This window comes from Guillardia theta (assembly GCF_000315625.1).
Source record: "Guillardia theta CCMP2712 unplaced genomic scaffold GUITHscaffold_2, whole genome shotgun sequence".
Classification (NCBI taxonomy): Eukaryota; class Cryptophyceae; order Pyrenomonadales; family Geminigeraceae; genus Guillardia; species Guillardia theta.
The window spans coordinates 945,842-959,632 of record NW_005434672.1 but is presented as its reverse complement, the minus strand read 5'-3'; the positions used below and the strand labels follow the sequence as shown (position 1 = coordinate 959,632).

The 13,791-nt window shown below is 51.8% G+C and overlaps 4 protein-coding genes across 4 annotated transcripts; 1 reads left to right on the top strand and 3 right to left on the bottom strand.

Annotated features, from left to right (window-relative positions):
* Positions 1-361: 361 nt before the first annotated feature.
* Positions 362-3,130, bottom strand: GUITHDRAFT_99631 (hypothetical protein; the record flags this gene model as incomplete). Its single annotated transcript, XM_005841908.1, has 14 exons — positions 362-470; positions 644-719; positions 930-1,038; positions 1,089-1,140; positions 1,193-1,236; positions 1,285-1,344; positions 1,387-1,515; positions 1,563-1,613; positions 1,659-1,769; positions 1,820-1,894; positions 1,941-2,005; positions 2,058-2,109; positions 2,208-2,415; positions 2,463-3,130. 14 exons carry the CDS (start codon positions 3,128-3,130, stop codon positions 362-364), a joined length of 1,809 nt encoding a protein of 602 aa, XP_005841965.1.
* A 676-nt stretch (positions 3,131-3,806) lies between these two features.
* Positions 3,807-4,321, top strand: GUITHDRAFT_62936 (hypothetical protein; the record flags this gene model as incomplete). The annotated part of the gene is made up of 4 exons (XM_005841907.1): positions 3,807-3,911; positions 3,960-4,052; positions 4,106-4,150; positions 4,199-4,321. The coding sequence occupies 4 exons, from the start codon at positions 3,807-3,809 to the stop codon at positions 4,319-4,321; spliced, it is 366 nt and encodes a 121-aa protein (XP_005841964.1).
* Positions 4,322-4,565: 244 nt separating this feature from the next.
* GUITHDRAFT_99629 (hypothetical protein) lies at positions 4,566-5,717 on the bottom strand (the record flags this gene model as incomplete). Its single annotated transcript, XM_005841906.1, has 3 exons — positions 4,566-5,036; positions 5,107-5,250; positions 5,304-5,717. The coding sequence occupies 3 exons, from the start codon at positions 5,715-5,717 to the stop codon at positions 4,566-4,568; spliced, it is 1,029 nt and encodes a 342-aa protein (XP_005841963.1).
* A 1,563-nt stretch (positions 5,718-7,280) lies between these two features.
* Positions 7,281-10,944, bottom strand: GUITHDRAFT_60710 (hypothetical protein; the record flags this gene model as incomplete). Its single annotated transcript, XM_005841905.1, has 6 exons — positions 7,281-7,378; positions 7,916-8,066; positions 8,777-9,050; positions 9,243-9,365; positions 9,958-10,202; positions 10,696-10,944. Coding segments are annotated over 6 exons (1,140 nt in total), but the record flags the coding sequence as incomplete, so codon positions are not given.
* Positions 10,945-13,791: the final 2,847 nt, after the last annotated feature.

Here is a 13,791-nt window from a genome sequence, read left to right as displayed (position 1 = left end):
GCTTAGCTGCAATTCCCGCTATTGTGATCTTCTTCTCCCTCTTTCCTCGCTCCCTCACCTTCCTCTCCAAGAGGCCTTCCTCCCTTGCCTTTGGCAGCCACTTCGGCTCACCAGCCTCCCCTATCGACTTCTCACGACGATCAAGTTCGAGAGAAGATAAAACGTGAGAATTCTTGTCATCACGTATAAGACAAGTTCACTCTCTGGTTGTAACATAGAAATACTGCAAAGATTGTAACATGAAATCACTCCTCTGGTTGCAACATCGAAGTCACTCCCACTTCACGTGCTCTGTAATCATACAACTGCACATCTTTACTCATGTCATATAAACATCTTGCACGTAATAATTTACAAGTTGCTAGTCGTTTCCGATATTCTCCAGCTGATTCACTTGCCGAGCTTGTCGCTCTCGTCTTGCCTGCTTCCTCTGCTTGGACGACGTTGACGTCAACGCCGAATGTCGGCCACTGCAGATTGACGTCAGGAGAGCGGAGGACAGAGAGAGGGGAGGGGAGAATGGAGGACAGAGGAGAGGATGTAAGGAAGCGGACTGCACGAGTAGAAATGGAGGGAGAAGAGATGAGAAGAGTGAGGAAGGGGAGGAGGGGAGAAAAGACTTAAACAGGTCAGCATGCAAGACCTCGACATGGACGAGGCTCCTCCATCTTCTGCTGGGACTTCAGTCTTCACGTTCACCTTGGATATGTTCTCTTGATCTGCCGTATCGTCATCCTTACCGTCATCCCCTATCCCCCTCCTTGCTCCTGCTCCTCTTTTCTGCTGCTGTTGCTCCAGCTCCACTGTCGTTGTGCTACCCCTCCTTCTAGCACTCTCTTCGAACCGTGCTCGTGCCCTCGTTCACCACATTCTTCACAGTCCTCGTCCTCCTCTCCTCGGACTTGATCATGACCTCTCTCTTCACTCACATGAGAGTCTCTTCCTCCACCGCAAGGACCTCAGCTCGTACAGGTAGAGGACCGCAAACCCGATCTTTGCCACTACGTCCAGGATGACGTACAGCAGAACCTCCCAGTCCTGCCGGCCAGTCAAACCTCTCGCCTCCTCACCCACATCCGAGGGCTCACTGAAGGCATCAGACCGAACCCTTTGTCGCTGAAGAACCAGAGGATCGGGAACCTGACATGGAGGAATGTGTGAGAGCCCAGGGAGCACGAGACAACTAAGTTACGCGCTCCAGGTGATCATCACAAACAGAAGCAGTCGGCGATAAGCCTTGATGCTCGTCAGAAGCAGCGCAGGAAATCTCATGAAGAGACGTACCAGCTTCTTGTCGATTTCAAGCGTTGATCGCTCTCCAATAACAATCAACTTTATCGCTGCCTATCAGCATCGCAAACCTTCATGGAAGTGGAAATCTCGCACCCGATAGAGGAGAACGACGAAGAAGAGACTTGCGATAGCAAACAGAACCCACACGATCACATTCGTGTTGCTGCATCCCACACACTCGACAAGTGCAACATCTGCATGAGCGAAATCTGCGGATCTTTGCTGCATCTCAAACTTCAGTATACGGTCATCGTCGATTTATTGTTCACCTTCACATAGATCGCAGCCATCCCGCACAAGATCATCATCCAGTCGAGCGCCTGCATTCTCGTCAGCTCCCAACAAGCTCTCCTCCTTGCTATCACCGCAGATCCCATGAAAGTCTCCAGCGCGTTGGCGAAGTGGCAGAGGAGGAAGATGGGGGAGGGAGTGGTGAAGAGCCACATGATGTACCGCGAGTAGAAGACAGGAGGCACCTGCACCAACAGTGAGCCCTGGGAGAGGCTGCGAGTCATGATCAGCAGACGTCTGACTGGCGGATGGGGGAGCCTATGAAGTAGAGTTGCCCGCTGGACTCATTGCGAGTTGCGTTGAACATGACCTGAGCCCTCATCAGCTTTAGCCGCCTCGTTCACCCGCCACGTCACCTTGAAGTGTGTCGATCTTCCGTGACCGAAAGCCATGGTCAAGTAGCCCAGCATGCTCATCGTGCCTGTTGAGAGATGAGATTCGGAAAAGGTCCATCACTACTTGCAGTTCAAGACGAGAATCAGCAGTTGAAGCTTGAATTTCTTCGTCCTCGTTCCAATCCATTCCCTGAGGCTCCATGTTAGCCTATGACCACCCTTGACACCTGCATGCTCTCACAATAAAATTGCACCAGCAAGGAAAATGAAAAATCCGAGCCAGAGTACTATGTTGGCTGCTTTTCCTATGCCGATGTTGCTGCCGATGAAGAATGTTGACGAGGAGAATGAAGTCAGGAATGCTGCGATCTCCTTTTGTAGCGCCGTTACGAAATCATTGTTTGTGGCTGCTTGCACAACGACTTTAGTGATGTTGTTGATCACCACAATGTTCTTCTGCACTACAATCACTATGTCTGTCGCTGAGGGACAGTATCTGCAGACAAGCAATCAGTGGACTGGAAGACGGCAGGACATCATTACTCGTTCGCAATGCTCAGCTTCTTACAAAGTGCTTCCGCATCCGACGGGCTCAAGCATGAGACATTGATCAATGGAATCGACGTGGAGGTCAACACCCGCCCCGGCTTTCTGCCCCAGCCCTCAAAGGATCTCGTCGAAACATTCGTACTAGAGCTCGTGTTGCTCGTGAGGTTGGAGGAGGAGCTCGAAGAAGCATTCATGTCCATTGTAACGCTGCTGTTTGCTTCACTGACATTCACGTTAGTGACATTCACGTTAGTCAAGTTGGTGGTCGAGGCGGAGGCGTTGGAGTGAGTGAGATTGGTCGGGCTGGAATGGTTGCTCACAGTGGCGTTCCCTTTGAAAGTTGAATTCTGAGATCCTTTCCCTGCTTCAAACAGCGCAACCACAGCATTGTATGTATCCAGCGTCTGAGCGGAGAAATTCATGAAGAGACTGTGCGGCGATGTACATTGACACGTCGCATTGAGAGGAAGGTAAGGTGACGTACGGTTCTTGGCGCCGTCGTTCTCGACATACCCGAACAAGAAGCCGATCTGATGATTGCTCTCAAGGGAGAAGTTGGAGCACAAGGGGAAGGAAGCCGATGCCTCATACGTGACAAACGCCGTCGTCACGAGCCATGGCTGTAGAATCAGAAGGCCCAATAAAAATTGGATCGACCTCATCGATCTTCCGACCTCTACACCTCCCCCCTCGTCGTTTTCTTCTCAATGATGTGCCGTCTGGCATGAGATGCTTCTGAAGACTGCTAGCTCCCGTCTGGCATGAGATGCTTCTGAAGACTGCTAGCTCCCGTCTGGCATGAGATGCTTCTGAAGACTGCTAGCTCGCGATCGTGTCAGCGCTGCTTGTCTGCATGGCTTGCTTCTCGCCTCTCCCTCCCACACATTTCATCGAATTGGGACGGCAGGGAAAAGAGGGGGATGATACAGGCCTGAGAGGGGACGAGGGGATGAGCGTGCTCCCGTCATGGGGGCGGAGAAGGGAATGCTGGAAGACATGTGGGAGTCGCTGACGAACGCGAGCAACGAAGCGATTGAGATCTTTAAGTCAGCGTTCAATGTCACAGGTACATGCCCTCACCTCCGCCTCTTCTCCCTCATCCTTTCATTAGGTGCCATTCCTACAAAGCCAAAGCCTGGAAAGATGTTTTACTTTGGCGACCCATCGGAGTTCGATATGGCTGACCTATCGGCGAATCCAAGCCAGGTATTCATGGTTGATGACAGCAAATATGCGCCTGATCGATCGTCTTCATGCTCGTTCACCTTATCCATGTCTTCTCAACTCATTTGTCGCCTTGCTGAAATGATCTGGTTCTAACTCCCTTCAAACAAGTGGATGCAATTCAAGAATAGCGTGAAGGGGTTTGTTTCGGCTGTGGAGTGGACTGAGACATGGATTATTGCGTTGGGTATATTCCACTTCACGATGCTACTGCTAGCGGTAACATTCAGAGGCGTTGGCCAACTTCAGCTGACTTTTCCTCATCAGATTCTCTCGCGGAGGAACAGCAACATTCAGATAGTGCTCTTCTGCTTCATGATGGGTTGTATCTACCTGGCTGAACCTCTCAACAGATTTCTGGTGAGTGATTTTCCTTGACCTTCCCCTCCTTGTTGTTCAACTTTCGCCGACAGTCAACACACTGGGAGTCCTTCTCTACGCAGAATTATTTTGACAAGGTAACACCTTCCGGAGCTCGAGAGGTGGCACGTGACTCTAGCTTGCAGCATGGGGTCTTTCTCTCAGTGGTCTGGAGCACACCATTGCTCCTAATAGGCGCCTACATGGTGATTCATACCCTCATTGCAGCAGCTTCCCTGCTTGTACAGGTACGATTGCAAAGACTTTGATAATCCAGAGGACGTGAGATTGTGAATTTTCGTCAATTCGTAGGTGAAGAGAAGGGAGATAATTCAACATGCAAGGGTATGTGATGAGTCTAGACTGCAGAGGCTGTTTCAACAACGATCTTTGACTTTCTTTACTAGGCAAACAAGGAAAACGCTGCTAAGGATACTGGATCAGACAAGAAAAAGAAGCAATAACCTTCCATCACAGCATTGAAACTAAATTGTATAACAAGGCTGATTAGGATTACGTACTCTTTCTGCGCTGATCATTGGATTTCCCTCGTCTTCCTCCTCTGCCCCTAGAATCTGACTTGATGCGACCACCCTTACGTCGTTCTTCGGTTTGCAATCGCTTCTGATTCTCAACGCTCCTCTCTCTGCTCTGCTTCACCTTTGCCGCTTCATAGGGATCGACTCCAAAGACTCTGATATGCTCCTTGAGGATTTCTTCCCTAGAGATATTCATGTTTCCTTTGAGATAGTTGTAATACTCTCCTTCCATCCGTCCTTCCTGAAAGGGTTCAGTTGGAGGGCCCAACCGACGTTCCTCTTCTTCCCACAAATCATCAATGCCTTCGAAATTCTCCATATCCGTCATAACGGTTGCAAGAATGTGCTGTGACACGTTGGTATCGTACTGGTCAGCTGTTACCACATGCATGTCATTGAAGAGCCATGTCTCAAAATTCATGCAGATCTGATCCCACAGTCCCTTCTGTTCATACAGCTATGGAGACAGTGACAACGTTACTTGGGAAATAGAAGCAAGAAAGAGAAGGTATTACCTCCTGTGGAGTTCCAGAACACTCCAGCATGACTTTGTGCGGCCTTCCAGACGTGGAGACATGCTTCATGAAGCGATCAGCGTCGTATCGTTGAGAGCTCTTGTCCCATGATTCATTGATAAACTCAAGAGACATGTCCTCGTCCTATCAGACAAAAACTCCTTAGATCTGTTGCCAAGGGTTATTCAAGAGTGTACCGATAACAACATTTTGCCAGAGCCCTTGCCATGCTCTGCAACAGCCAAGACTTGCAAGTTCAGATTAAACTCTTCTCTCGCTCGTTCTCGCTCCTGCCCTAAAATCTCTTGAAGGACTTTGGACCCAACCAAATGCTGTCCGATTATTCCAATGGAAACGTTGGGAGTGAAAGCTGGCACTGAAAGCGGGTAATGCATCGTCGGCCATTGAAGCCCATCGTTGTAATAGTGTCGTTTCGCATGCTCGGCCTGTTCTTTATATAGCTCTTCAAGCTGTCTAGAGCGAGCAAGACATGTCAGAGGAGGTCGCACAAGAGCGAGATTGCACACCTTTCCAGGTCGTCCTGAAAGTTTGACTTGAGACTTGTGATGCTGCTCCTCGAAGTTCTCACAGGCGACCGGTTGATGAGGCATCGTGAGGAGCTTCCTTGAGCCCGCAGAGGAAGATGGTGAACGTAACAGGACGACAGCCCGAGCAAGCACAAGACTAGCGCCCCCCTTGCTATCCTCCTCCTCCCGTGCATTTCAATGCGTCCTGGGACTGGGATGCGCCCCTTGAAGTGTGACCGACCGCGAAAGATGGATAACCAAAATTTCCACGGGTGCCGCGGGGCCCGGTACCGTAGCACTGGTACGGTAGTAGGTGGGAAATCGTTTCACTGAGCCCTCGGAGCCAGCAGAACAGTGAGTGTATGCTTCGTAAGCCTTGCTTGCAATGATTGAAGCACTGCTTCTGAATCTGTCTCTTGTCTCGCCGGACATCTCTTTTCTCCTCTCCTACTACACCCTTGTTCAGTTCAGTGACTCAGCCTCCTGATTGCGCTCACAGGAAGCCAGGGATCGTGACATTGAGCAGCACGGAAGATGGGTAACAGTAAGGCTTCTGAGTTCTTGATCGCCTACTATCGTACTTACGATCAAAGAAAAAACATTAACAAGGTTGACTACATCTCTGCCGATGGTTTGCTAACAAGGGAAGTTCTTTAAGCTTTCGAACTTGCAGAGATTGTATCTGAACAATAACCAGTTAAAGTAGTTGTCGTAATGCGGCCTCCAGCTGAGATTCAGTTCGCCGCACTCAAAGAGTCACGAAGTTCAGTCCTGCACGAGCCGCTTGCCGGTACACGTTGAACCAATAAAACCTGTCGCAAGAAGATGATTTCGGCGAAACTCAACGCCAAAAAGACGCACCCCACCCTCCGAGGCGCCGTCGGAAGGCCCCGAAGCCGACGGCACCGGGGCGGCTCCCCATAGGCTTCCCTTTCTAATCTCCCCTTCCCGCTCTCGTTCAATCTCTTCCTCTCTCTTCCCTCAGGGCCTTCTCTCCCTCTTTCCTCCTCCTTTCTCTGTCCGATAATCTATGAGTGTATATATTTGTCCGGACTACATCCTACACCTCTAAATAACTCTAACTATCTGGGCTGGTGCTGGATTTCACCATTTCAGTCATTAAAGAAGAAGTTCACTCTGTCTTAGCAGTACAATCTGCTCTACAATCTAAAGACTTAAAAGCAGACTCTAAAGACACGGGAATCATACTAGCTATTTCCTGTTATTTTTGTATTGTGATGTTTGTCCTTTCTGCTATTGAAGGTTGTTTGTTATAGACCTGGGCTACATTACAATCTTGAGTGAACAATATTCTACATGTTAGATCTTCTCTCTATCTTTCAATGCTGCGACTTGTTGCCTCTGACAAGCGAGAAAGGATGCAGGACTCCGTCAGACGTCGCGATCAAGAAGAGGTTGGAAGTCTTGCCCCCGATGCAGCGGACGCTCTGCAATCAGAATCATCAAGGGTGGAAGGCAGGGTCAGGAGGAGACGACCTGGTTGCAGTGATAGGAGACCGAAACGAAGGGCGAGGGGACTCGGAAGAGCCTTTCTCCGTAGCTCCAAGTGAACTCATTCACCATCCTCACGCTCTTTAGGTGATCGATGGAGGCGACCAAGTGAGCGTCGGGCGTTTCCGTCATCGGCTTTCCTCGGATGCTCCAGATCTTCAGCAGGCAGTCATCTCCGCCAGACACGACCAAGTCATCGTTATCGAGCAGCGAGAGCGCGGTGACCTGTGACACTGTCAGCGAGCTGGTCAGGAATAGGCTGGTAGGAACCGTAGAGGTATGCGAGCTGTCCGTAATTAGGCTCTCCTTGGTCTGACGTGTATCCCATACTTGTACCGTCTGATCGTACGCGCAGACAAGCAGTCTGCCATCTGCTGTACATCTCATGCCATGCATCTTCGGAGTTTCGGCCTGCGATTTCTCTGGGCTGGACTTGATCAGCCCTTCAATGGACGTGAAGAGCTTCTTGAGATCTTGAGGTTTGTACTTGGGCAGTCGCCTGTGCTCCCTCGCATCGCCTGTCGCTTGGATCTTGACCACCTTGTCGCTCTGCCTGTAGTCGCGCAGGCACATCAAGCCGTTCTGGTATCCGTAAGCGAGCAGTCGCCCATCGTTGATGTACTCCGCTCGCACGACCGGGGCATCGGAGTCGGAGAACTGCTTGATGAACTGCTGGCTGCGCAAGTTGATCGACTGAACGTCTCCAATGAACGACCCCGTCACCGCGAGCTCCAGACTGAAATCCATAGACGCCTCTGAGAGCCCCTGACGGCAGCAGGGAAGCGAGAAGACTGCGTCGCCCGAGTGAGTGTCCCATAGAGTGATGGAGCCGTCCTTGGAGGAGGAGAGGAGCTTGTGGCTCTCGAGGTCGAGGCTGAGGGAAGTGACCTCGTCGCTGTGCCCTTCCATCTTTGACATGAGCTGGTAGTTGTTCTTCGGGTCGCGGACTTCGATCTCCTTGCTGCCCTCGCAAGCGATGTAAGTCAGGTGGTCCAGCCCCACAAAGGATATGCAGGCCTTGGCGCCTCCTTTCTCAAAGGCAGGGTTGTACTCGATGCAAGCCTGCAAGCAATCCAGGCTCGGGTCGAACTTGGGTTTTCTCTCCTCTTCGAAGAAGATCCAATCATCTTGAAGCTTCGCTTTCTCACTCTTAGATGATGCTTGAGGTGATGACCTGCGAGAGCTCCGCTTCCTGTCAAGTTTTCCATTCTCCTGCGCAGAATTCCTTGCTGCTGCTTCCGTCACCCTCGGCATCTTGGTGAACCTCACATGTCCATCGCTACATCCAGCAAACACTTCAGCTCCATCCTTGGTCAAGCCCATCGACATCACCTGCACGCACATTGCTCAGTTCAATGCACATGTTTCTAGAGAACAATCTTTACGTTTGTCTTTGATGGACAGCGGAGAATATTTCTGATGAACTGCCCTTGCTCCAGCGACCATAATTTGACTGTTCCATCCATGGACGAGGAGAGGATCACTTTTCCCTTCTTGCAGAATCTCACCGACGTGATCGAGTCGGAGTGACCCAGCGGGGCATGCAGGCTTTTCAACGGGTTTGACAGGAGCGACTCGAGAGTGATATGGCTCGGCACGTCTGCAGCCGCTGAAGATCGAAATCTCCTCACCTCCCGCGAGTCTTTGGACCTCCACACGTAGATCGACGCGTCTTCGGTGCCAGCAGCCATTAGAGATCCATCTTCAGCCCAGCACGTGCACAAGAAGGCGCGGGGGAGGCCGACCGGTCGGAGCAGGAATCGTTGACTGCCGTTGATAGCATCCCACAAGATTGCGGAGCCATCCCACGAGCAGGAGGCGATCAGCTTGCCGTCTGGAGAGAAACTGGCGTGCGACACGGCTTCTGTATGGCCCGCAAGAACAAACTTCATGACGACCCTGAGACTCTCTGAGGCTTTCAAAGAGTGTCAGGTACCAGGAAAAGCAGTGCAAGTGTCCAGTCACCAGAAGTTAGCCCTGAGCCGACCGTTGGCCCTCTCGATTCTTGCAGCAGGCTGTTGGAGTTGTCGTTCTCTATGTACATCAGCGTCAGAGCTCTTTGTACACTTGAGTGTCGACCTACTTTCAAGTGAAAACGACCAAAGCCGGACGCATTTGTCAACAGAGGCTGTCAGAAAAGTCCTCTCTCTCGGTGAGAATGAAATCGTGGTGATCTGGCGGAAATGGGCTGGATGGATGAAGAATAATTTGACATGGTTGCTTGCCTGCGGTCACTGATCAGAAAGCTTCGAGTGAGCGATGGAAGGAACACCTTCGATCTGGTGTCCCAGAACAACACCTGCCCATCACTGCACGCAGCTGCTAACAGCCATCTGTACTCAGGAGAGAAGTCGAGCCCTGCGATTCTGTTCGGCAAAACATCCCACCGGTGAGTCTGGAATCAGAGAGGACGAGGAAGGGAAACCTGTGTTCCTCGTTGTCCAACCGTCGCAACAGATCTCCTGTCTTGGCGTTCCAGATGCTCACTTGCTTCAGCCCTCCGTAGGTGATTAGCAGGTCGTCCATCGCAACGACTTTCAGCAGGGAATCGCGATAGCTCGAGCTGAAGCTCAGCAGGCCTTGCTCCTCCAGGAGTTTGACAGCGTGAGAGCTGAAGAAGGTCTCCTCCTCTTGGGGGGGTTCGATCATCCGGTTCACTGAGAAGCTCGAGAAGCGCGTTGACACGGCCCTGACCTGCTCGGCAGCTGCTGAGAGGAAGTTTCCAGTGTGAGGGTCCAGGAGGCAGATCACTCCCTGCCGATTCGTGCCCGATCTGTTGCCAGCAGGAGCAGATGCGATGTCAGTCTCCGACAGCTGGTTCAACGTGTTCAAGTCCCACACTCTGAGGAAACCGTTCTTGCAGACTGTCAAGACAACCTCCGCAGAATCATCAAGATCGACGTGCGAGATCGGAACAAAATGGCGGATGACGCCAATGAGAGTGTTCTTAGAGATGCTCCAGAGCCTGCAAGTCTCGTCTCGAGAGCCCGATGCCAACATGTCCAGCTGGAGGTTCACGCGGATGGTGATTACAGCACTGTTGTGCCCTTCAAAGGTCTGCAATGATTTCAGCTTGAAAGATTCCAAGATGTTTAGGAGATTCCAACATAACAAGAAGATCTAACATCAAGAAATCCTCCACCACCACCACTTCCTCCTCCTCCTCCTTCAGCCCCCCCGCCCCACTCCTCGACCTCCTCACCTTGAGACAGTTGCAAGTTTGAAGGTTCCATTCCTTGACGGAGCAATCATCCGAACAAGACCAAACATGGAAGTTCCCTGAAATGCCGAGGTCGCTCTTGGCAGGGGCGACGCTCTGCGGCTCCTTGGAAGAATCCTTGGGAGAGTTGACACTGTGATACGTCAGGAGCTGCAGCTGGTGCAGGGGAAGTTTGTGCAGCTGGATAGTCCGCAAGTTGGTCAGGCTGGCAGTTGACCAAAGTTTCATCTCTCCGTCAGAGGCAGCAGACAACAAGATCTTGAGATGTCCGAGGAACGACAAGCTCTTCACGATTGCCTTGTGCGCAAGGAGGCCGAAGTCCTCGGTAACATTGACCTTGGTCTGTCCTCGAATACTCAAGATCCTGACGCCGCCGTCAGCGTCGCCAACTGCGAGCTGGTGCGGAGGATCTGAGAAGCACATGACGCTGATCCTTGATCTGTTGTGCTGGAAGGCGTGAACAAGAACTCCGTCCCCCACACTCCACAGGCAGATCTGCTTCTGCATGCAGGAGGTGGCTAACCTAGAGCCATCGGCTGAAAGGCACATGCTGACGATCGGCTCCTTGTGCCACTGTAGAGCGCTGTCAGTGTGCTGAAGTGAGGAGGAGAGGGGAGGTCGAGCAAGACAAGGAAGGGGGAAGAGATTCAAGTGAGCGGTGGTGGAGAGAATGGTCCAGGCAAGAATCAACAACAAATTGATAGGAAGCAGGAGGAACAATGAACAAGAAGGGAACGGTATGGTTGGACAACGGACCTGTAAAGTCCAAAGATTCTGGAGAGAGTTCTCGTGTCCCAATCGAATGCCCTTCAACCATGGAGGCTTCGCATTCTTAGTCTGAAGGTGACGCAAGTATGACCGGAAAGGACCGTTGCTCAAAGAGTTTGCGGCGCTTTGATATATCATCATCGGCTGCCGTATCAACAAGTTGTAATTCCTCATGAGAAATTCTTCCATCTGGCTGCAATCATCGTGGAAATATGATTTGGTCTGCGCAGAGGACTTTGCACTTCTCAGGAGCACGAACTCTTGAAGAAGCTGAAAACTCAACCCAGCTTCGAACTTGTCGGTGATGTACTGAAGGTCCGTCAAACAGACTGAAGCAGCTTCAAAAAGACCTGCAGAGATCAACTGGGGAACGAACTCGTGCATCTTTCTCAGGTTGAAAACTCTTGTTTGCCTTCCTACCTGCTCTCCTGGTTTCTCTTCACTCGTCACTTCCTGCATCGCAACTTCCCAGAACCAAGGTTGAGCAGGGAACGAGGTCGACCGGCTGAGGTGCCTCCTACACGCCTCCGCCATCTGCACCCTCAGGTCCTCATCTTGTATCCTGTGCCAGTCATGGCCGGACTGAGAGCCCGAGAAATAAGCAGCGAGCAGCATGTGCGTGTGCTCCCTCGCCGCCCCCCTCGAGAAGCAATATTTCTTGGCCACCTCCAGCACCTTCTGGGATGAGAACACTAGCAGCCTGGCGGAGTAATGAGTCCTCTCCTTGAGGACGGGGCCGAGCATCTGAATCAGCGCTAGAACGTCCAGGTGGCTGACCTTAGCAGCAGTCCCAGAGACGTTCTCCCATCCTAGCTTGTCGACTTTCGCTCTCTCTCGCATCATCTTCACCTGCGAAAGGATCGCGTCTTGTGCCATGCTGTCGTTCTGTGCGCCTTTAATGTGCCTCTCAGGAGTCGCCAGGACATCGACGAGCTCGTCCTCTGTCATGCCGTAGGTGGTCGCACAGAGGAGACTGAGGAGCCGACGGAGCAAACCTTCTCCATAGCAATGGCCGGCCATCTCAAACAGCACAAGGCTGACGTCATCGATAGACCTGCACTGCTGCAGCCGCTCGACTTCCTCCAGATTGGAAACGACAGCAAGGATGCTCTCCCTCGCAAGAGAGTTACCGGGCCTGCGCATCAGGCGGCCCATGGAGATGCCGAGAAGTAGTTGAAGTCGAAGCTTCACGGCGAGGAAAGAGAGGTCAACAAACCCGTCGTGAGAAGCAAGAAGTTCATGGTGGATGTCGTTCAAGAAGGTGGCAACGTGCTTGACATGCGCTTCCGCCACTTCGTCATCCACCATCTCAGAGTGCTTCGCGATCATGGAGCGCAGGATGCTTGTCAACATGACTTTGTCTGCACTGGAAACTCCCTTGACCACACGGATCGTGTTGCGACTGGCTTGAGACTGGAGGAAGAGATCCAGGGGGCCAAGAGAGGACGACGAGATAACGATCCTGATGTTGGCAGGAAGGAATGCGCCGACAGGGTTCAAACCTGAAGAAGGCAGCCAGGAGAAGAGACTTTCCAGCTGCATCTGCTGATAGGAGGCGACTTGTACGGAGGATGAGCTAGAAGGTTCACTGCTGAGACCACTTGCAATTCGGATATCTAACTTGGGGGCAGCGACCTGATATCGGAGGAGGAAGATTAAATCCTGCAAGTCCTGCATGCCATCCAAGAAGATGATGACTGGACGACGGGATGAAACCGAGTCCAGCAGGGTCCGAAACTGAAAGCACAGCTCGGTAAAGTCCGACAGGACTCCATAGTCCTTCTGCAGCTTCCGAACCCATGACTTGGGCTTCTCGAGGAAGAGAGGAGCAGCCAGTCCCTTCATGTTGGCCTCTTGCCTATAGATCAAATCCTCCGCCTGCAGCTGCAGGAAGATGGAGTGAATCAGCGTCTCCATGCTTCTGCTCAAGAAGGTCTCTCCCACATATCGGGAGATGATGATTGGTTTCATCTCCGATTTCTCGTACTTCTCAACCACATAGGAAGCAACGAACGCAGTGAAGGTTGTCAGGCCCACCCCAGGCTGAGCGGCTTGCAGGAGGAACAGGGGAGCAGCCGTTGCTGTATCTTCAAAGATGTACTGCAGTACATCGCCCTTCAGGGCCTCAAGATGAGGGAGCAAGTCAAACTGATTGACTAGCGACTGTTGCAGTCGAACGTGCGATGTGACCTCGTCTTGTACGTCTGTCCCCACGTTCTCGCCATTCCCTTGCATCTCATTGGCCAGTTGAGCCGACATGCTTGCAAACAGCTGCTTCTTCATGTGCGTCATAAAGTGCTGGAGGGCAGAGACCTCGCTCTTGGTGAAGAAGTCATTCGTCTTGAGCTTGCGGGACGTTGCTGAAGTCATCACCGACTCTTCGAGAAGTTCCCTCAGGCCTTGAACCTGAGATGATTTCATCGATCCGACCTTCTCTAGGAGCGCATCGAATTCTTCACTCTCCAGCTGCCACGAGGTTGCAAACTCCTCTTCCTCTCCTCCGGTATGTTTGCTGATCAACGAGCCCATGCATCCCACGCGCCGCATGATTGAAGGGGAATAGGCTGATCGCCTCTTGTCTACCTCCACCAGCATCTCATTGCAGACGACTGTCATCACAACATTGCGATGTTTGATGAACCTCGTCTTCGCATCGTC